The sequence below is a fragment of the Fusarium odoratissimum genome (genome assembly GCF_000260195.1).
Source record: "Fusarium odoratissimum NRRL 54006 unplaced genomic scaffold supercont1.4, whole genome shotgun sequence".
In the NCBI taxonomy this organism is placed as follows: domain Eukaryota; kingdom Fungi; phylum Ascomycota; class Sordariomycetes; order Hypocreales; family Nectriaceae; genus Fusarium; species Fusarium odoratissimum.
In genome coordinates, this window is record NW_022158690.1 from 1,755,244 (window position 1) to 1,774,803 (window position 19,560).

At 47.9% G+C, this 19,560-nt stretch overlaps 11 protein-coding genes across 11 annotated transcripts; 9 read left to right on the forward strand and 2 right to left on the reverse strand.

Moving 5' to 3' along the window:
- Positions 1-621: 621 nt before the first annotated feature.
- On the forward strand, positions 622-1,896 carry FOIG_03786 (uncharacterized protein; the record flags this gene model as incomplete). The annotated part of the gene is made up of 1 exon (XM_031201807.1): positions 622-1,896. The coding sequence occupies one exon, from the start codon at positions 622-624 to the stop codon at positions 1,894-1,896; it is 1,275 nt and encodes a 424-aa protein (XP_031069331.1).
- A 350-nt stretch (positions 1,897-2,246) lies between these two features.
- On the forward strand, positions 2,247-3,592 carry FOIG_03787 (oxidoreductase). Its single transcript, XM_031201808.1, has 2 exons — positions 2,247-2,775; positions 2,822-3,592. Exons 1-2 carry the CDS (start codon positions 2,335-2,337, stop codon positions 3,431-3,433), a joined length of 1,053 nt encoding a protein of 350 aa, XP_031069332.1. The 5' UTR covers positions 2,247-2,334; the 3' UTR covers positions 3,434-3,592.
- A 284-nt stretch (positions 3,593-3,876) lies between these two features.
- FOIG_03788 (uncharacterized protein) lies at positions 3,877-5,211 on the forward strand. Its single transcript, XM_031201809.1, has one exon. The coding sequence runs from the start codon at positions 3,987-3,989 to the stop codon at positions 4,989-4,991; it is 1,005 nt and encodes a 334-aa protein (XP_031069333.1). The 5' UTR covers positions 3,877-3,986; the 3' UTR covers positions 4,992-5,211.
- Positions 5,212-5,282: 71 nt separating this feature from the next.
- FOIG_03789 (uncharacterized protein) lies at positions 5,283-5,619 on the forward strand (the record flags this gene model as incomplete). Its single annotated transcript, XM_031201810.1, has 2 exons — positions 5,283-5,492; positions 5,575-5,619. 2 exons carry the CDS (start codon positions 5,283-5,285, stop codon positions 5,617-5,619), a joined length of 255 nt encoding a protein of 84 aa, XP_031069334.1.
- A 439-nt stretch (positions 5,620-6,058) lies between these two features.
- On the forward strand, positions 6,059-6,473 carry FOIG_03790 (uncharacterized protein; the record flags this gene model as incomplete). Its single annotated transcript, XM_031201811.1, has 1 exon — positions 6,059-6,473. The coding sequence occupies exon 1, from the start codon at positions 6,141-6,143 to the stop codon at positions 6,471-6,473; it is 333 nt and encodes a 110-aa protein (XP_031069335.1). The 5' UTR covers positions 6,059-6,140.
- Positions 6,474-6,490: 17 nt separating this feature from the next.
- FOIG_03791 (uncharacterized protein) lies at positions 6,491-9,578 on the forward strand. Its single transcript, XM_031201812.1, has one exon. The coding sequence runs from the start codon at positions 6,855-6,857 to the stop codon at positions 8,508-8,510; it is 1,656 nt and encodes a 551-aa protein (XP_031069336.1). The 5' UTR covers positions 6,491-6,854; the 3' UTR covers positions 8,511-9,578.
- Positions 8,345-9,879, reverse strand: FOIG_03792 (uncharacterized protein). The gene is made up of 2 exons (XM_031201813.1): positions 8,919-9,879; positions 8,345-8,872 (listed from the first exon to the last, which is right to left on the reverse strand). Exons 1-2 carry the CDS (start codon positions 9,092-9,094, stop codon positions 8,608-8,610), a joined length of 441 nt encoding a protein of 146 aa, XP_031069337.1. The 5' UTR covers positions 9,095-9,879; the 3' UTR covers positions 8,345-8,607.
- A 557-nt stretch (positions 9,880-10,436) lies between these two features.
- On the forward strand, positions 10,437-11,039 carry FOIG_03793 (uncharacterized protein). Its single transcript, XM_031201814.1, has 2 exons — positions 10,437-10,669; positions 10,716-11,039. The coding sequence occupies exons 1-2, from the start codon at positions 10,632-10,634 to the stop codon at positions 10,915-10,917; spliced, it is 240 nt and encodes a 79-aa protein (XP_031069338.1). The 5' UTR covers positions 10,437-10,631; the 3' UTR covers positions 10,918-11,039.
- A 445-nt stretch (positions 11,040-11,484) lies between these two features.
- FOIG_03794 (uncharacterized protein) lies at positions 11,485-14,099 on the forward strand (the record flags this gene model as incomplete). Its single annotated transcript, XM_031201815.1, has 2 exons — positions 11,485-13,528; positions 13,576-14,099. The coding sequence occupies 2 exons, from the start codon at positions 11,485-11,487 to the stop codon at positions 14,097-14,099; spliced, it is 2,568 nt and encodes an 855-aa protein (XP_031069339.1).
- Positions 14,100-14,427: 328 nt separating this feature from the next.
- Positions 14,428-15,753, forward strand: FOIG_03795 (uncharacterized protein; the record flags this gene model as incomplete). The annotated part of the gene is made up of 1 exon (XM_031201816.1): positions 14,428-15,753. The coding sequence occupies one exon, from the start codon at positions 14,428-14,430 to the stop codon at positions 15,751-15,753; it is 1,326 nt and encodes a 441-aa protein (XP_031069340.1).
- A 1,219-nt stretch (positions 15,754-16,972) lies between these two features.
- On the reverse strand, positions 16,973-18,151 carry FOIG_03796 (uncharacterized protein; the record flags this gene model as incomplete). The annotated part of the gene is made up of 1 exon (XM_031201817.1): positions 16,973-18,151. The coding sequence occupies one exon, from the start codon at positions 18,149-18,151 to the stop codon at positions 16,973-16,975; it is 1,179 nt and encodes a 392-aa protein (XP_031069341.1).
- Positions 18,152-19,560: the final 1,409 nt, after the last annotated feature.

A 19,560-nucleotide genomic window follows, 5' to 3' on the forward strand; every position in this document is an offset into this window, starting at 1 on the left:
TCCCAAGGAAGTAGGATACCACAACTTGAGATCATTGGACTGTTTAGTACTACATCACTGTTTCTTGCGTTGCCTGATACCACCTGCAGACTGCTCAATACGAATATTTTCTTACCTCGTCTAAGACAAATGTAACGTCAAATCGAAATAGAGTGTAAGCTTGGACAACTTGACAAGATCTCGCCTCGCCATCTCTCACCAAAAATAATAAGGTTCATCATGTCAAGATTCGTCGAATTACAGCATTGAAGTATCATAGATATCGAAAGTCAAGCCCAGTGGATCCAGTACTTGATGGCCAGCCACCAGACAACCACGTTTCAAAGTACCTCCACTCAACCAACCACCCAACAAGCCCAACTGTTAATCGTCTCACCTCGCTGCACGTGCCACAACAACCGCTGTCTTACAGTTACAATCAACTCTGATCTTCGATCATAGCCTGTCACTCACGAGATTATTCTTCTGATGGCTGATCGTGAACTCCTCACCTTTGCGATCATGTCTACTAATTGACTCACACCCAAATTAATCATCTGCTCTTCTGAATCCTCTTACATCTTCTGAAACATTGCGACCTCGGCGCTTCCATGTTGCGACGTCATATCCACTATCTTCACAATGGCATTCCTCGAGGACCCCCGACTGCGCCAACGCTGGAACCAAATTGCCCACGATACCGAGACCATAACCGAGAATGCGGCAGCAGGAATCTGGACCTTTCAACATAATTATATCAACCCATGCTTTTCATCCATCGCGCACTCTATTGAACAGTGTACGACAGTATGTCTAGGTGACCCTGAGGAACGTCTACGAAAGCGCAGAGAACGAGAGCTGTCGCATAGTAGGGCAGAGTACAGCTTCGACTTTTATGATGACTGGTATGAGGAAGAGCAGAGTGGTCTGTTTGGCACATGGGGTAATGAAGACTGGGATCGATTGTTGGCTGGGACTGGCACTCAGCGAAGGCATACTGGGGGAGAAACTGAACAACCGCGTAGGAAACGCGGTATGAGCTATGGAACCCGAGACCGAAGACGAAAACCAAGCATGGATGATGACCCGACTGTAATTCCTAGTACACAACCGATCGGTTTCCTCAGCAAACTACCTTGGAAGATGGGCGGTACTTTACGATACAAACCTAGTGCGGCAGATCTACAAGACCATCCACGACGACATGGCGAAGGAGAAAATGAACCACTACTACATTCTGATGAAGACGACTTTGACCTACCAGTGACTAGAAAGCGCAGCGGGACGACAGGGTCGGGCGATACATCAGATTCATATCGATCACGAGGCGATTTGTTCCCAAGCGATGGCGAAGGCGAAGAAGATGCAATCCCACTCGATGACGAAGTAACATACGACATGGTTAGAAAGGATGATCGAAGCGGAAGAAGTGGGAGAACAAGCAGTAAGGGTAAAAGACCAGCTAGTGGTTTGGCAGGGTCGAGAACAGTATCGCGGACGACGTTGGGGTCAATTTCTTCCAAGGACGACTACCGAATGGAGCAGCGATCAAATTCGTTTTCTGTAACGCCAGATGTTGAGGGACCGACTCTACATGACCTGGAACAAGAAGAGCATCTGCTACGAAAAGAACAAGACGAGGATGTCGAGAGGAAGAAGCAAGCAGCAGCGCAACTCGCGGCAGAAAAAGGTCTCGCACCAAGATCTGACCCCAAATCAATCTCCGAATCAAAACCAGCGGTTGCAGAGGATGATGTGTATCAAGCATCGCCTTCAAAAGCCGCCTACCACCACGTCGAAGAAGTCGAAGACAAGCCCGCCACACAAGATGAAGCGCCAAACAGTTCACAACCCGATGGCACAAAATCACCAGAGAAGACAGATTTCGTTCCAGCGCGCTTACCGCATTTCCAATGACGAGGACTTTCGCTCTCTGTAACACTACCTAATGATGGATGATAGCGGGTCACGGATATTTCATGTATGATACCAACATTGAGCCAAGTATGGAATTTGAGCCAACGATGAAACGAGAATGAGACGGGATAACTTGATAGATTCAGCGAATATAATATGCACAAATACAACGCATCACCGGTGTCGGCATTTTATGCAGAAAGGGTTCAAAGCGCTTTCAGAGGCACATGAGATACGCGAATTGGTAGCCTAATGCGGTAATGCCTCGGACTTTGGATGAAGCTTCCCCCGCAAATCGGTAGATCGGTTGATGATGTTTAAAAGAGCCGATCCCCACAGATATGTAAGAGCCGAGGGCCAATATCCAGCTGTATTGTATTCTTATACTTGATCTGTTGGCAAACCATCGTCTTTTATTATCATTCATAATATCAAAAAATGGCACCTCCAGGCCCAATTACAACACCACTTACATCCCTGCTGGGAATCAAGCACCCCATCATCCTCGCCGGCATGGCTAGGGTGTCTGGTGGTCGTCTTGCAGCAGCTGTATCCAATGCTGGCGGTCTCGGTATAATCGGTGGTTTCCAATACACACCCGATCAACTTCGAGAGATCATTGCGGAAATGAAGGCCAATTTCTCGCGACCCGATCTACCCTTTGGTGTTGATCTCGCCCTGCCTCAGATCGGAGGCAATGCGCGTAAGACCAACCATGATTACACTGGTGGAAAGTTGGACGAGTTGGTGGACATCATCATTGACAGCGGTGCCAAGTTGTTTGTCAGTGCTGTTGGTGTACCGCCACCTCAAGTGATTAAGAGGTTTCATGATAAGGGAATCCTGGTCATGAACATGGTTGGCCATCCTAAGCATGCAGTAAGTCACAGACCGGAGTTGGCTGCTATTCACTGACACATCCAAGACCAAAGCGCTCGAGCTGGGAGTTGACATGGTTTGCGCTCAAGGTGGTGAAGGAGGAGGTCACACAGGAGATGTTGCAAACTCCATCCTCATCCCCGCCGTCGCAGACGTTGCTTCGAAGTACCACCCTCCTCTTCTCAAGGGTCTGCCAGCGTTGGTTATTGCAGCCGGAGGTATCTCCTCTGGAAGGAGTCTTGCGAGCTCATTGATGCAGGGCGCTGTAGGCGTATGGGTAGGTACACGGTTTGTAGCCTCTGTTGAAGCGAGTTGCAGTGAGGAACATAAGAAGGAGGTTGTTTCATGTGGATTCGAAGATACGCAGCGAACTCTTGTTATCTCTGGACGGCCATTGAGAATGAAGACGAACGATTACATCAGGAAGTGGCATGAGCAGCCAGATAAGATCAAGGAACTGTGTGATAAGGGTGTTGTACCAATTGAGTACGACTTTGAGCAGGGCAACGATTTCGATCTGCCACATTTGATGGGACAGGTTGCTGGAGCCATCACCAAGATCCAGCCTGCTGGGGAGATTGTCGATGAGATGGTCAAGGAAGCTGTTGATATGCTCAAGTTGGGAGGGACCTACTTGACAGCTATCCCGAGACTGTAAATCACACAAAGAGGAACTTGACCTCTACGTGATGTTTGGGTACACTATGGTAACGAAGAGTAATAAGCTTAGATATGATTGGAATTGTTAGATATCAATCGATGTGAAGCTCTTATTGTACTGCCCTCACCTGTAATTTGCAAGACAATCCCTTCACTCAACCGGGTGCAGTCAATCTCGAGGTCCAAGCTGTATTTGCGCGGTGAATGAGACTACACAGCGGAAGGATCTCTTCTTCTGCACATGACCGATACTATGACACGATTGAAGTCTGGAATTTCGCTCTGAATCGATGCGGTATTGGGTGGTTGAGGGCAAACAGTGGCACGGTTCACTGACAAACTGCGTGAGACTCTGGCTCATAGACGTAATTTGTCGCCGTTCACTTACGAAAGTACTTTGAAGTACAGGAACATCAACGTATATAAATGAGAGGTCGTTTGCTCGGCTGTATATTCTGTAGTCAAATCAATGAGATCGAAATCGGCCACTCTTTCAAATCCTGACCCGAGCCTCACCTGAGACCCTTCTTCGCTTCAGCGCAGCTCTGACGATGCCGACTTCGAGTGACGAGGAGAGTTACTCGTACAAAACCTCTATTTCTGACGAAGAGTTGGATTATAACCCTTGCCAATCATGTGTCCTTTCTACCAACTGCTTGGAGAACGTCTTCCCAGCACTAGATACCGAAGAGAACCAGTTCGCCAAAATGCCTGACACTGATTACATCCTTATCTCGCTGGATTTCCATCATATTTGCTTGAGAGAGCTCAGTGTATCCATACATGGACCGTCATATCGACAAGATCCTATCATCGAGGCCGGAGTCGCGTATCTCGACATGCGAGATATCTTGTATGACCGTGGTAAAGGCGTCATGCCTGGAGATCGTGGGTCGTCCTGGTTCAAGTACATGACACCTCTCCACTATATAGTGGAAGAGTTCGAGAACCAAGACGAATCAGATCAGTCGCCATATTTGTTCGCTTTTGGCCGATCAAGAAGGGTTCAGGAGAAAGATCTTGCGTACAGATTTTACCGAGTCTTTTCAGCACTGAGAAAAAAGAACAGACGGAAAGATGAGGTCGAGCAAGGACGTCTTCGACAGCTCATTTTGCTGACCTTTGACACAGAGCCCGTCAAAACTGCGCTGTTGCAGCTTGCTTTGGAGTGGTTAGCAGAACCCAATGTGCAGATATGGGACTTGAAGAAGGAGAATCAGTTTCAGACACGCCTTCAACAACCCGCAGTATTTGAGCATATTCTGGAGCGCCTGGGTATTCGGTTTGAAGATACTCGATTCGGAAAGCTCACATCATGTTCGGGGAATGCAACTGTGTTTATGATTCAGACCATCCTGGCCTTCTCCTATAAAAACGCAGGTCAAAAAGCGTTGCTTGAGGAGCGTAGACCATTGAGTTGGCTGCGATATACTTGGGTAGGCCATTCATTAGATCAGATGAATTTGGCGCCGGGAGATGTACCAAGGAGAAGGCATGAAAGCGAGATGAATCGTCATAATGTCCCTCAGAAGAAGAATGAGAAGGCGTTCGGCTGATAGTTGCTGGGTGCAGATCCGGGTTCCTGCTAAACTGAGGCTTGAGGCGTAGAATAGACATCACCTGCCTAATCATATTACAGCGTATGTTCCATATAGTAATGAGGAAGGACGTATTTGACACAACTTGCCTTTGTTAGGGATGTGAATCACAGCTGGAAGGTGCTTGCAATTCATAACAGTCCGACTGACCTCTTTCAACGTCGACTCAACATCAACATCAACATCAGCCATCACACCAATATCACTCATACAAATAAAAGCCTACAGATTATCGAGGATATCATCACCATGAGCGACAACGAGGTTGCCGATAAGAACATAGCCCACAACGAAGTTATCAACGACAAATCGATAGACGACAAGATGGCCGACGAAAAAATTAACGATAACAAAACGACAGAAGAAATTACGGCAGAGGAAAAGATAGAAGAGACATCGAAAGACGATGAGATGACTGACGCCCAACACAGTGATGGCGAGTCGGCCGAGGACGAGATCGTGAGCTTATCAGCCATACGGCAACTCTTGTTCCCAGACATGCCCGATCTGTTCTTCAATGCGATCTCGAAGGAAAACCTAGGTCTCCCCAGTCAATTTCACTGGCCGAGTGCATACGAATGGCTGAAGAAAGTCACAGTGAAATTCCACAGCAAGGGAGAAAATGCGTGCAAGGACACGGAGGGGAAGAAAAGTTTGTTGACTTTGCAATTCGCGTGTATTCGCTTTCGTTGTGTTGCCTGTCGAAGACCTTGCCAGGATGCCGAAACCATGGCCCCGATACAAGGACATTCTGGTTTGTTGTTTCCCTGTGGACACGTTATTGGAGACTCGTGTCACGATGCACTCGTCGATAACTTCAAGTCGTCCGAGATGTCACCCATCTGCCCATAGCAAGGCAAGCAGAAGGGAGATGTTGCCCAAGATGTCGAACCGTGCACTCATCGTGTCATGTTCGACTGTGCACACACCTCTGAACTTGCTGTTCCCCTGTGTGGTGGCGAAGTAAAAATACCGACAGGCTTTCTTTTACAATCTAAGACCAATGGCAGGGTCCCTTCAAACTGCCGGAGATGTATAATACAAGGCCATCTTGACCGATGGACGATCGAAGCACGTCTTATTGCAGGATAGGAAAGACTCTGGGCGATGTGCGGTCCTCTACATGGCATCGAAACGGATTATCTTGGTATCGTAACACGGGCAAAGAGATACACAGACAAATTGGAAGGGAGACTAATCGAAAACGCCAAGGTCCTGGAAAAGTTGTTGGAAGAAACGCCCGAGCCCTTCATCAGCGGGAAAGACAAACGACCTATTACTGATAAGGATCTTGATTACTTCATTGCCGATCTTGATTATTTCGCTGAGGTCGAAGACGATGGGAACGAGGAAAGTGAAACTCTGGACGAGGAGGATGAGCATGATAGCGACTATGAACTACCTCGGTTGGATGATTTCTCGCATTCACCGGAGCGATAGGAGAATACACAACAGAGCGTTACACATCAAAGCTAGAATTGCAGAGTCATTAATTAGGATAGTTTGTTAACACAGCGTTTGGTTGTCAATGTCTTGTGGGGGCCATTTCCAGGATTGCTTGTCCACTAGCAAACGCGCCTATTCATGCATCACAAGCTGAACCAATGAAACAACAAACGTCATATTGAGATCGACCAGAATAGAATAAAAAACTTGGCGATATGGTCAAAGCAGGGCTGACGTGTTTGACGTGGCGCCTCAGACCGTAACAAGTAAATGTAAATAAGACGAGTCTTGCTGATTCGAAGCAATCATGATGCTCGGATATGTCGGAATCAAGCGTCATGAGTGATCGACTCATATAAAATCTTGGTCGTAAGCATGAGCACAAGCACAAGCACGACACAAGGACAAGGAATTGTGGATCATTCCTCGCTATTTCCGACCCGATACTACTCTGAACGACTCGCCAAGTCTTTTATCTTTGATTCCTGCATCTCTCTTTTTTTATTTCTGCGATTCCATCTCATGATGGACGCTCATAAAACCATCGTCGCTGGCGTCGCGGATAGAGTTAAGCACTTTCACGCCCGCCAGGAACCGTTCCGTCTATACCATGGCTCAACTAACAGCACACGGCACTCAAACCGGCGTGTGGACAACACCGTCGACACAAGCAAGCTCAACCATGTCATCGAAGTGAACAAAGATTCCAAGGCGGTGATTGTTGAACCAAATGTCTCGATGGAAGTCCTCGTTGATGCAACTCTACCGCTGGGGCTTGTTCCGCTGGTCGTTATGGAGTTCCCGGCTATTACCGTTGGAGGTGGCTTTTCGGGGACGTCGGGAGAGAGCAGCTCTTTTCGGTACGGTGCTTTCGACGCGACTGTGAATTGGATCGAGATTGTTCTCGCGGATGGAACTGTTACGCGTGCTTCTAAAACGGAACAGCCGGATCTTTTCTGGGGTGCTGCTTCGGCGTTCGGAACACTCGGTGTTGTTACGTTGCTGGAGGTTCAGTTGAAGGAGGCGAAGGAGTATGTTGAGCTCAAGTATCGGCTTGCGAGGGGGCCGTCTGAGTCTGTCAAGATTATCAAGGAGGAGTGTAAGAGATGGGAGAATGATTATGTTGATGGGGTTGTCTACTCCAAGGATACGACTGTTGTATGTGCGGGACGAATGGTGGATGAGATACCAATCAGTGCTACGCCAAGGCAACTGAATCGACGGAAGGATAAGTGGTTTTATCTTCATGTTGAAAAGGTTCGAGATGGGTTACGGATGGGATCTGTCACCTGCGTCGCCGACTACATCCCATTGAAGGATTATCTGTTCCGATATGACAGAGGTGGATTCTGGGTCGCCAAATACGCCTTCGACTACTTTCTCACACCATTTAACCGACTGACACGATACATCCTGGATCCTCTCCTACGAGCTCGCGTCATGTACTCTGCTGGCCACAAGAGTAACCTGTTTGACTATTACATGGTTCAAGATGTCGGAGTGCCTTACAACAGTGTACCGGAGTTTCAAAACTGGCTGGATAAGCAATTCAGAATCTATCCACTCTGGATATGTCCATTACGAGTACGACGAGAAGATCCGGACTCTGGATATGGTCTGCACGCAGAATTCGCAAAACCTGGAACCGTGGAACTCATGAACTTTGGAATATGGGGACCTCTGCAAGGAAACCGACGAGACGCAATTCGACATAATCGAGCTCTGGAGCAAAAAGTACAAGACTGCGGAGGAAAGAAATGGCTATACGCCCAAGCATACTACACAGAAGATGAATTCTGGTCACATTACAACAAAGAAGCGTACGATGCGCTAAGAGCAAAGTACGGAGCGTCGTATCTACCGAATGTCTACGATAAAGTCAAAGTTGATATTGAAGGTGACGAGAAGCTCATGAAGTCAACTGCACGAACAGGATGGCCGATAAGGGGATTGAGAGGAGTGTACAAAGCGGTATTTGGGGGAGATTATCTGCTACAAAAGAAGAAAGACGAACCTTTAGAGCAGAAGTAAGCGATGTGTTACTATTAATGTACAGCTCCATCGAGCGATGATAGACAATTTGATACTCTGGGCAGGTCGCCTCCGTTACGAACACATTTTTCGTTATTCATTCCGCTCTGAAAGGACCCATTGAACCACCTCCTTTTCTCCCACTCAACTCCTTCATCGACTCGACTTCCTTCCCATCTCGAAGCTCCCTGTAATGAGAAGCAATGCCTGGTTTTCCAGATGGTTGACCGATGTATCCAATCGCAGTCGAGTTGGCGGCTACCATGTCGCTTTCGAGAGTTCTCTCAGGGGATTTTCCTCGTGTGGGGAGCATGATGTAGACGCCGCCTGCGATTACACCTGCTGCAGCAGCGATGGGCATCCTGGGAGTGTCAGTGGTGATAACAAGGAGGGTGAGGGTGACTGTACCAGTTCCTTGTGATAGCTTCCGGACCGCCGGGGCGTGCAGGTGGGGGCTGCTGACCTCCCGGACCGCCGAGGTTACCATCTGGATGGACATGCGTAGGGTTTGTAGTCGCAAGACGGATCTGGGGGCGGAGGAGCGGGATTCGCACCACCGGACGAAGGATTAATCTCATGGACATTTTGACTTGTTCTTCTGATACAACGATTATTATGAAGCAGTATTTGATCTCAGTAGTTGAGGGACCTTTGCTATTTAATAGGGTTTGGTCAATGATCTAAGAGCTTTGAATGATGGAGGGATGACGTGGTGAGCTACAGGATCAGGAGCTTCCCCGCGTCAGAATATCTGGAGATGTGTAGCCATTGACGATTATTGGATGTCATTGATGGGTGATGGACGTTTTGGGATTGAGGCGGGAATAGAAACATGTGACATGTAGATAAAGGGCTTGGGGGCTGGATTGGAATTTTCCGATGTTTGGATGGAGGTTTGGGGATGGTTGTATTGATGGACTGTTAACGGTAGCTGAGATGATATGATATGGTTTGAGCTGGGTTCAGTAATAAGGTCATTGTGAGATTGGACCAGGCTGAGGATCTCTATGCTAATTATGAGGAAAGATGCTAATATGTTCTTGAATGTAATTGAATTGAAGGGTTAAGTATCAATTGCCATCTTTTTCCGCCCATCCATGACGTCGCCGGCCGTGTTACCGGCGTAGGCACCGGGAATTGTGGGACCTGACCGGTGGGCATTTCATGACTCCGGGCATACCTGGACGGGGATGTGCGGAGAGCTGATACACAGATAAGAAGAAGACATGGAGGGTTCTGATGCAGAGACACTGACTTTGAGGTCATCACTCTCAATCCACTGTCGCATCACGAAAAATAAACGCTCAAGTAAGAAAAAACAGCATTGTTCCTGATGATTTCGATGACAGAGTTAGAGTTGATTAGTGAGACGATCTTGGCAGTCGAGAATGGACTTTGGGGCTGAGTGTGTTGAGAACTGAATGATGGACTGATTTCCCGGAGAATTTTGGGTGGGTTCGGTAGACGCCGGTTCCGAAAATCAGATGATTTCTCAACACCAGATTCTGAGAATGCCATCACCATAATCGCATACACAGATGCATTCGGTAGATAGTTTCAATTGAATTATTGCTGAGATATGATTGTCGTAAAGGTAAGTACACATGCTCATAGCTATTAAATTTACAATGATGTGTCCAATTGTTCGAGACTAATTAGAATTGTATACATACATCACATGTATAATACTCTGAAAATGGCAGCGAGCGTTTAGAAAATAACAAAGCAACTTATATGATGAAATTTAATCAATTGGAAATATAGATAATCTATCAATTCATCCTGAAGATCTCACAAGCTGTAGAGATCCAATTCTTGGTGTTGCGGACCCCGGCATCGCCCGAAATGGCTGTGTCCAGGGCTGGATCATTCTATGGCACCACCAAAAACAGCACCACCGTCAGCTCAGAACATCAACATGCGACCGAAGAAAATGGTCACGGAATTGAACGAAATGAACCTCAAGACGAGAATATATAATGACGGAGTTCTTTACTCTCAAATAGTTTTTCTCATCACCATCAATCACAACAACAATCACTGAGATCTTCTCACCAACAACACTTGCATCTTCAGCTTCAGCTCACTTACACAACCCACCAATCACATCAATCCATAAAAATGGCCGCTCTCATGATCAAGCCCACTGTCGGCCCCAAGTAAGCATCCACCTCGTCTCAAAATCTCCATATCTAACATATTCAGGGTCCTCCCTGTTCTCATCGCTGTTGGAAGCATCTCTGTTGTCGGCGGCTACGTTCGCTCGCAACTCACAAACCAATCCCGAACATTCGATCGCTACTTTAGTCAATACAACACCACAAAGAGCGAATCTGTTCGTGCAAAGACTTTCAACGGTTCTGTTCCTGATCCCCGAACAAGCCTGTTCAACGTTCTCGGCTGGTAATTTTGGGTATCATTGGGATGGCGTTTGGAACACTGGTTTTTGGACATGGGGCGTTGGAATCTGCCTTGTCAATAAAGTTGTCATAGATACGAATAATTAAACATTTTTACCAAACCCACATGCGAGATAGAAATAGTGCAAGGCTAACTGCCAAATATTCTGCTCTGTGGAAATGACACATGATGGTTTTACCCAAATATCGATAAGCTTAAATGGTCTAGACTCCAGCTCAGTCTTGGCATTCCCTCTTTGAGACTGTCTAGCTCTCAGCCCTACAACACCACTCGCCTGTTGATCCAATAGCAACCTTGCATTCTCAATAGCTCAGCTGTCCTGGTCTTCCAGGGAGACGCCACGCCTGGATTTTACGTTTAGGTTATTATGCCGTTGAGGGCGAAGCCAATGATGGAGTTGCAATGACACGACGAATGCCTTGCTAATGCACCCGTGGCATTCGGAGAGTTGAAGAGCCGGTGGGCTGGGGCGTTGGAGGTTGTGGTAGTTTAATAAAGCCTCCTTTCCTTGCACGCGACTCAAGTTGGATACACAAGCTCTGCGATCGTCAAGATGTATCAGCCGCCGTATTTGCAGAATGAGTCGTATCAACCTTATCAGCCGTATCAGCAGCAACAGCCGCAACAACAGCAAACTACATACGAGTATAAACCTGTCACTGCACAAGAGGTGTATCCTGTCGAGACAGATGCGGGACCACCTGAGAAGCGGGAACGAGAGAGACCTGATTACCGACCAATTCCTCTACGATGGCCCTTTATCAGCGCCTTGATTATTGTGTTGCTGGGTCTTATGGGATTGATCATCTATGCTACACGCACGTTAAATGGCGACGATAAGACAGCCACCCTCGAGAGTCGCTCGTTTAGAATCACGAATGAAAATCTGTTCTACATGAAGAGACAAGATGTCGCAAGCGAACCATCTCAACCGGAACCAACAGCCGACACTGGGACTGAAGAATCTCAAGCCTCAGAACCCGAGCCTGAGCCTGTCCCTACAGACGACACACCTGCTGCAACTGGTGATGTTGAAGGCGGTACTCTGACAACAGCCCTCGTCGAATCTGTCTTTACAACAATGGTCACAGAACCAGGCTCAATTGAAGTCTCCAAAACAACTGAGACCATCACAGAAACAGGCGAAACCACCCTCACCGAAACCATCACCGAGGCCGCATCAACCTTCACATCCTTCATCCCCGAAGAGTCAGTCCCCCCTGAAGAGTGGCAGCCTACAACAGTCGTCCAGCCTGGCCAGACAAAAACCCTCATCACCGTAAAAGAAAACGGCGCCGTCCGCACAACCGTTCGAGAAACGACACGGACTGGTCCACCAATTGTTTACGCTTCTGTTGGAACGACAACGATCTACTCGGTTCTCACTATAGATTCAGAGGGCAAAGTAGCGAAACCTCCTGTTACAAGGGTCAGAACCAGTGAAGTCGCTGCTACGGTCAAGACAGTAGTTGATGCGCCCCCGCCTGTCACTATGGTTCAGACACTGGCGGGTGGACAGGTTATAACGTCTGTTTCCACGCCTGTTGGGACTACGCGTGTTACAACTGTGCCGCCGACAAAGGTTGTTGTTACGGATGTTGAGACGCCGACTGGTGATACGAAGATTGTTGTTGAGGCTACGACGCATACGCTTACGCATTCGGGGTATTTCATTGGAAAGTTTCTACCGCCTATTGTTGCTGTTCTTCTTGCGATGGGGATTCGAGCGTTGAATCAGTCGGCGCAGCAGTATCAGCCTTTTGCCGCCTTGACAAGGCAGGGCGGTGCTTTGGGCCGTGAGGCATTGTTGCTGAGTTTCGATGGATGGATGAGTATCTATCTTCCGTTCAAGCTTTTGTTCAACAACCAGCCTCTTCCGTTCTTGACGGCACTCGCTCTGTGGGCATCAAGTATCGCGGCGCCGTTGTCCAGTGAAGCTGTCGGTCTCAAGATCTATGGACGCTGCAAAAAGGGTGCCATTGACGGCTGTGCTCTTGAACTTGGTGTTTCGAACACAGCTGCCTATGCGCTCGTCGGTCTTCTCGGTGCAATCGCCATTCTACTCATGTTCACACTCAGCGTTATTAGTCGTCACTGGCGAACTGGCGTGTTTGCGAATCCCTGGTGTGCTGCCAACACGGCGGCGCTTGTTGCTCGTAACCCCGAGATTCGATCGATGGGTGCTCAAGATTGGAAAGACTTGAAGGGCGCTGTTACAGAGAAGAGGTTTGCTATGGGATGGTTCCGCAATCAAGAAGGTAGAGACGAGTATGGTCTTGTTGTCGTCGGCGACATCAACCGTGATATCATAGCCCCCTATGGTAACACGCCGTATGAAGAGGGTATGGCGTATCGTCCACAGACTCGTCGTCGAGCACCGCAGACGTTCATGGCATTGAGTTTCTGGTATCGCTTCACATTCCTCGTGTTTTTGATCTGTCTGCTTGGTTTCATCAGCTACTATCACTTTGTCGATACGTTTGGACACTTGCCCAATAACATGAAGAAGTTGATGGAGAGCCAAGACTTTGGTGTACGATTTGTTTGTTCTGCGCTTGGTGTCATTGTTGTCTTTTGCTGGGAGTTCCTCTTCACCAGTAAGCCGCTTCTAATCCCCTTTTTGATACATATACTGACCTGTCAGGTGTCGCTGTTATCACACCCTATCGTCGAATGGCTGAAGACCCTCAAGTTCCTACACGATCAGTCCTCATGACACCAGCAACAAACCCAGTCTCCGGCTTCTTCGTTGCTCTTCGAATCCGCGACCCTCTCCTCTTCTTCACAGCCTTCACCACCCTCCTCGCCCAGTTTCTCCCGATCCTGCTCGCCAACGTACCATACAGTCTCACACAGACAAGTGAAGCCCACGAGATATGCTCCCGTCTGAGCATTGGTATTCTTCTCATCATGGTCTTCGCCATGCTGTCGAGTCTGTTGGTCAAGTGGCCCGACTTGCCCGTCGATCCACGAAGTCTGGCTGGTGCACTTTGGTACGTTGCTGATGCACCGTGGGTAAGAGGTCTCGAGGGTGTAGCGGCGATGAGTGCAAGGAAACGGAAGGATGCAGTCCAGGGACTTGGAGGGAGTTGGACGTATGGGCCTATTCATACGCCTATGGGGGACAGGATGTGCATTGAGCATGGAACAACTGGGTTTAGGAGATAATGTCTCGGAAAAGGGGCAATGCTGATTGTTCACGATCATAATGAGTAAATAATTAATGAAATGTATAATCTTCAAGCATACTTCCAGTGCAACAGGGCGTGAGTGTACATTGACTGGCCGGAGTGTGAGTTGATGTCTGGGAGTGGCAGGACTTTGCCCTGACACTGGCAACGGCCGTCAACGCGAGTGTCCATGCCAGGCATCCAATATCTCCATCGACAATATATTTTCTTCTGTGTTTCTCTCTCCTCTCAACTTCACGTTTCCCTTCCACTACACTTAACTTCAATACTGCAGGTAATATTAACAATACATCAGCAGCAGAACGATGTCCTTCAACAACCATCGGGCTAACGTCCGCGGATACCCATACGCGGGCGGCCGAGGCTATATTCCTCCTCACATCGGACGAGGTCGTGTTAGTGGCCAGCCTCAAGGGTCCAGAAACGACACACCAGGTCCTAGCTACGGCCAGCAGCGATGGGAATACGAGCAACCTGCTTTGTATCCCCAAGGATATGGCAGATTCCCAAACAACTACCCTCACTACGATGGCCACTATCAGCGTGCTCCTCAACAGCCTCCACCCCCTGCAGTAACTTGCCACCCCCAGCCTCCGTATCTCGAATCACTCGGTGCGGCAGTCAACAATGCTATTCATCTCTCGATGAACGACAACTACCATCAGTATCAGGGCCTGTCAGCCAGTCAAAGCCAGCCAGGGAGTGATGGTCAAGAAGCTTACCCTAACCAGGCCTATAGAGGCACTAAGCGCAAGAACAACGCAGAGCATGGTGAACAGACGAACATGGCCCATGCCGCGAACCAGACTGTGTTCGCTGGCCGCCGTGGCAGCATGTCCCAGATGAACGCGGTCGATCATAGCATTGACTATGGAGTACTTAAAGCCAAAGGCCGTGCAAGCTTCCTCAACCGTGAAGCTGCCATACAGGCGATTGAGGGCATGTTCCAGCTAGGCGAACCCATCACTCTCTCTTGGAACGCAGGACTCTCGACAGAACCACCAAACACGGGGCCCCAAATGCTGTCTAACATGGCAAAGCGACAGCGGATCGTCTCGGCCAGGGACTGCCTCGCCCTCGAGCAAGTTGATCCCCAGATCTACTTCAAACTGAGAGACACCAACACTCGCTGTAATGCAGCCACTAACCCGACGATCTGTGGTAATTGTCAAGACAGAGGCCACACGGTAGCCATGTGTCATCGAGTCCGTGAAAGTGGCTTCATCGGTGGCTGCGCCATCTGCAACTCTTCTAGACACTCCACCTGGAAGTGCCCCGAGTTCCCCAAGAATGACAAGCTGGAGATAATCAATCTGATGGTCTTCAACAGGGCAAATAAGCCACCTCTGACTGGGAAATTCTGGTACCCTATGCTGTTTGACTTCATGCGCGAGAATCCAAACACTCTCGTCCCTGGACTCCCTTGGAGCCTTCAGCATAGCAAGAGATTTTACATCTCTTGCGACGTTCAAGATCCCTTCCTCCTTGGTCAGCATCGTCGTGACACTGAGCAGCTGGGAGGTATCGACCCTCGCACCTCTTCCTGGGAGAATGCCAAGGTCTACTATGGTGGAGACATGAGCGCCGGAAGAGGCCAGAGACCGCAGGCGAACCATGGACAGCGTCGTTAGGAGTGAGAGCCAGATGCTCAGCAAGAGCTAGGCCTGATGACCCTAGAGGAGAGGCAATCAGAGGCGACAATAAGTTCTTCCGCCCTTGAGTGATTAACGTATGACTAACTTCGGGGGGTTGACAGCACTCGCGAAGGAATGAGATGATAGAGGATGGCAGGAGTACGATATATTAATAAGTCCCAAACCAACGGCAGGTAACAACAAGTCTTGAACAGATCATGTTCAGCGCTGTCAAGTTGAACAAGTTATCGCTATTAAATGTTCACGGGCAACTCGGGTAAGGAATGGACATGGGCATGGTTGATCAGGACCAAGATGAATTGAGAGCAGAAAGAGGAATACGGAGGAAAGTTAATTAGTATTCAGAGAATTCATCTGGCTCCCCAATCTATTGATTCCCAATGATAAAGTGATTTCGGCTACCATGTATATGCCAGCACTGGCTTAAACTAAGAAGGAAACAAAAAGGTATATATTGTTGTGCTGATACTCGAAGGATATCTATAACTCTTTATATTAAGATCTTAACCAAAACCCAAGCACAATGATAACGGTCATGATTCCAAGCTGTTTGATTACTCGTATCTGCAGCTCCCCTCTGGACCGGCGTAGGTCTGTAGAACAGTATTGATTCAGGCCCTACTTTTAACTTCTATGCCAAGAGTAACAGTTTATGGATAAGTAATCTACTCTGGGTACATTATAAAGTATTTAGACAAAACTCGAATATCTTCTGCAAGCTTCGGTAAGGGTATTCGCCGAAAGGCAGTCGTTGGAACAGTGCTGCAACTAACATTTAATGGCATCTTCGCCAGTGCAAACCCAAAACGAAACCACAATCATATATAATACTTATAAACAGTTAAATACAATGAACTATGCTAATAACGGTATCACATCACTTTGTTCAAACGCCTCTTTTCTTTATCAAAGCAACCCACCACTCAAGTATCATCAACAACCTCATCATGATTCTTCGTCAACTTAAACTTCGTTCGCAGCCCTTCAATGCCCCCTGGCAACTCAGCACCCCAGCGATCCCAAACCTTCCGCGGGATCCAATTCCAGTCTTGAATCGTAGTCCTCCCTCGCTCACGAGTAGCTCTAGTGTAAATGCCCATGGCGTAATCCTTCTTGTTCTTCGGGATAACCGGCCATTCGAGACTGTGCCGTACCTCGAAACTTGCTTCGAGGCGTATTTGAGACACAAGGTCCGTTATGAATATATCGCCGTGTCTGTTGACTGTGACAAGAGCGATTTGGAATAAGCTCTCAGGAGATGTGACCAGACTTCCATGAATTGATCGAATTCAATAGCCTCCGCTTCTTCCTGGGTAAAAGGCAAAGCTTCCTCAACGTTGTAACCGCACGTGTTGGGGACTTCGAGTAACATTCTGCATAGTTCCATTGCGTGCTTTACTTCGTTCATGCTGACACGAATTTGCTTATCGACGAGGTAAATCTCTGGTAAGATCATAGAAAAGCGTGATGCGGTTATCGCAGTCTTTATGAGTCCAAGACCTTTCATGACAGTACTAGTATGCGCAACATGCTTGAAGAGACCAATTCGGGCTGCGTCACTGGTTTCATGGATTTCAGGGGCTGTTTTGCCAACAAAGTCAAAGCAGTTCGTGCTACTCCCCGAGATTGTCGCTGCCATTTGCGCTTTGGCTGTATTAACCATAGGGTTCTTGGACTTGATACTCAGAAAGAGCGCGAGACAATGATCGTACCCAACAAGGGGAATAACTCTATAGAAAGCCTGGCGAGTTTCCTTAGGAAGAGCCAGTGACCACGTTGTGGTCGACTTGGCATCATGTTTAAGGATCCCTTGCCGAGTGAGTCGCTGCCCAATATCGGTGGCGACTTGCGATTCTTCTCCTCTGGAATCAAAAAGACGCACGACGTTGGAAATACCGAGAGGCCATTTGCCAAACTCGCTCAAAGCTGTTAAAAAGCCCCCAAGCTGTTCATCCCGAACTCTCATGTGTCGACGATGTCCAGCCCCATAGCAGAACCCTGGCTGTGTGTATATGTTTGTGCTCTCTCTGCTGAATCGATGCACCCAACTCATCTGTTGCTTCTCTTCGGAGTTTGAGCATTGTGTGGTTACGGTAACGGGTTGTCTTGTCTCGAGGTCGAAGATCAGCCGACGACGGGTGTTGCTCGTGATGAGGTGAGGCCTGCCTGCGTCGACAATCTTTTCGGCAGTTTTGAAGTCAGGGCCAATGAAATGGACGCGCCGAGGTCTGATTGCGGACTCCAACCCCTGCTGGCGGTCTTGGTGGCAGTGATCCCAGGTTTCATCAAGTCCTCCCGGCCTTTGGAAGCTGCTTTGGAAGCTGATACAGGTATGGTTGCCATCAGGAGCAACTCTGTTTACCCACCTCTTCATTTCTGACATTCCATTTTTCTTCTCTGAGTTTAAAATGACTCGTCCCCTATCATGTTGAAATGATGGTCCGGATAGCTGCATGGATGAAACAAAGAAAGCAAACGCCATGCACGGGAAGTGAGCAATCAACATGATTTAGTCACTTTTGACAAGCATCATCGCAATCATTATTCTAAACATTTCCTATCTTGTTTGCAATGAAATAAACAGAAAGCACCATGCTTGCACTGATATTGCAGCCACACATACGGCGCATCAAATGCAGTTTGATCGCAGAGTTTCCCACCATTTCCACGCACAATCAGAGCCATCCTACTTAGACACACGAACCGGTAGAATTAAATCAGAATCTTATACTAGTCTAACTGATTTAGGACCCTGAAAAGACTTGCATGTTCTAGTCATTGTATGCGCTAGACCAAGGGAACTGACTCTGTCGAGAATAAGTTCATGTCCACAAACCACTGAAGTGGTCAAACGCCTTGAGGATAGCAGGCCACCCTTGATCAAATGCAAAACGAAGCTCTCTGAGACCAACGACTGCAACAAACGATCTGGGGGTATTTGCAATTGAGGTGCTGGTGTTTGCCACTGTCGCCATTACTGGTATTTTTCCTGCTACAAGTGCTGACTCCATAATATTTGGGCCCCAATGCTCATGCGTGGATGACACTCTTGTTTTCTAATTGAAGGTTTCGTTCTTTGTATCATAATTCTTCAACACACGGCTCTATCAGGAACGCTTGCTAGAAACGTAATTGGTTGTAGCATCCCGCCTCGTGGGGGCAAAATAGCCAGGAACCCTGAAATGGAGGTCTGAAGCCTTTCGACAGTTGGTTGACCTCTCTATGCACCACTCCAGGTGATCTATGGAGATCCTGATCAGCATTCAATTCATTGCAGGGAGGCCTATACTTACTAGTGGTATATATACTGTCAAAATGGACGGTGAGAGCGAAAGCTGGCTTTGGGGGAGAACACTTAAATGGTGAGAGAGTATGAAAGTTTTCTGTCACAAAATGTATTTCTACACTACCTACCTTAGGTAGTATATTAAGACAGCTGAGTTACAGAACTTTCCTTAACTCCCATCTTGGCGTAGTGGTAATTTGAAGTGTTAGCAATAATTGTAATCAGTGCAGACCAGGTAAATAAAATACACAGAGCTTGACTTTCTTTACTGTAGTAGTCTCAATTCATGAAAATTCTAGCTTTAACCTAGTTAGTCTAAGGTCACAGAATGTTCAAAGGTTCCAGTCTGTCTGAACCATCACTGGTGGTAGTGAGCAGCTTTGCAATAGACAGGAGGGGGGGAGTCGCGGTCTGGCCGAGACCTTGATGAGCTTGGAAGCTGTTAAGGGAGACATCAATGAGCCAGATTTATCAGATGTTATATCAAACATTCTACC

What these genes read in the sequence shown, in the direction of transcription:
- FOIG_03793 (XM_031201814.1), top strand. Translation starts at nt 10,632, where the DNA reads ATGGCCGCTCTCATGATCAAGCCCACTGTCGGCCCCAA. An exon ending in AAGCCCACTGTCGGCCCCAA is followed by an intron (nt 10,670 to 10,715) that starts GTAAGCATCCAC and finishes TAACATATTCAG; the next exon opens with GGTCCTCCCTGTTCTCATCG.
- FOIG_03792 (XM_031201813.1), bottom strand. Translation starts at nt 9,094, where the DNA reads ATGTCCATGAGATTAATCCTTCGTCCGGTGGTGCGAATCCCGCTCCTC. An exon ending in GAAGCTATCACAAGGAACTG is followed by an intron (nt 8,873 to 8,918) that starts GTACAGTCACCC and finishes TGACACTCCCAG; the next exon opens with GATGCCCATCGCTGCTGCAG.
- FOIG_03787 (XM_031201808.1), top strand. Translation starts at nt 2,335, where the DNA reads ATGGCACCTCCAGGCCCAATTACAACACCACTTACATCCCTGCTGGGA. An exon ending in TTGGCCATCCTAAGCATGCA is followed by an intron (nt 2,776 to 2,821) that starts GTAAGTCACAGA and finishes GACACATCCAAG; the next exon opens with ACCAAAGCGCTCGAGCTGGG.
- FOIG_03791 (XM_031201812.1), top strand. Translation starts at nt 6,855, where the DNA reads ATGAGCACAAGCACAAGCACGACACAAGGACAAGGAATTGTGGATCAT.
- FOIG_03788 (XM_031201809.1), top strand. Translation starts at nt 3,987, where the DNA reads ATGCCGACTTCGAGTGACGAGGAGAGTTACTCGTACAAAACCTCTATT.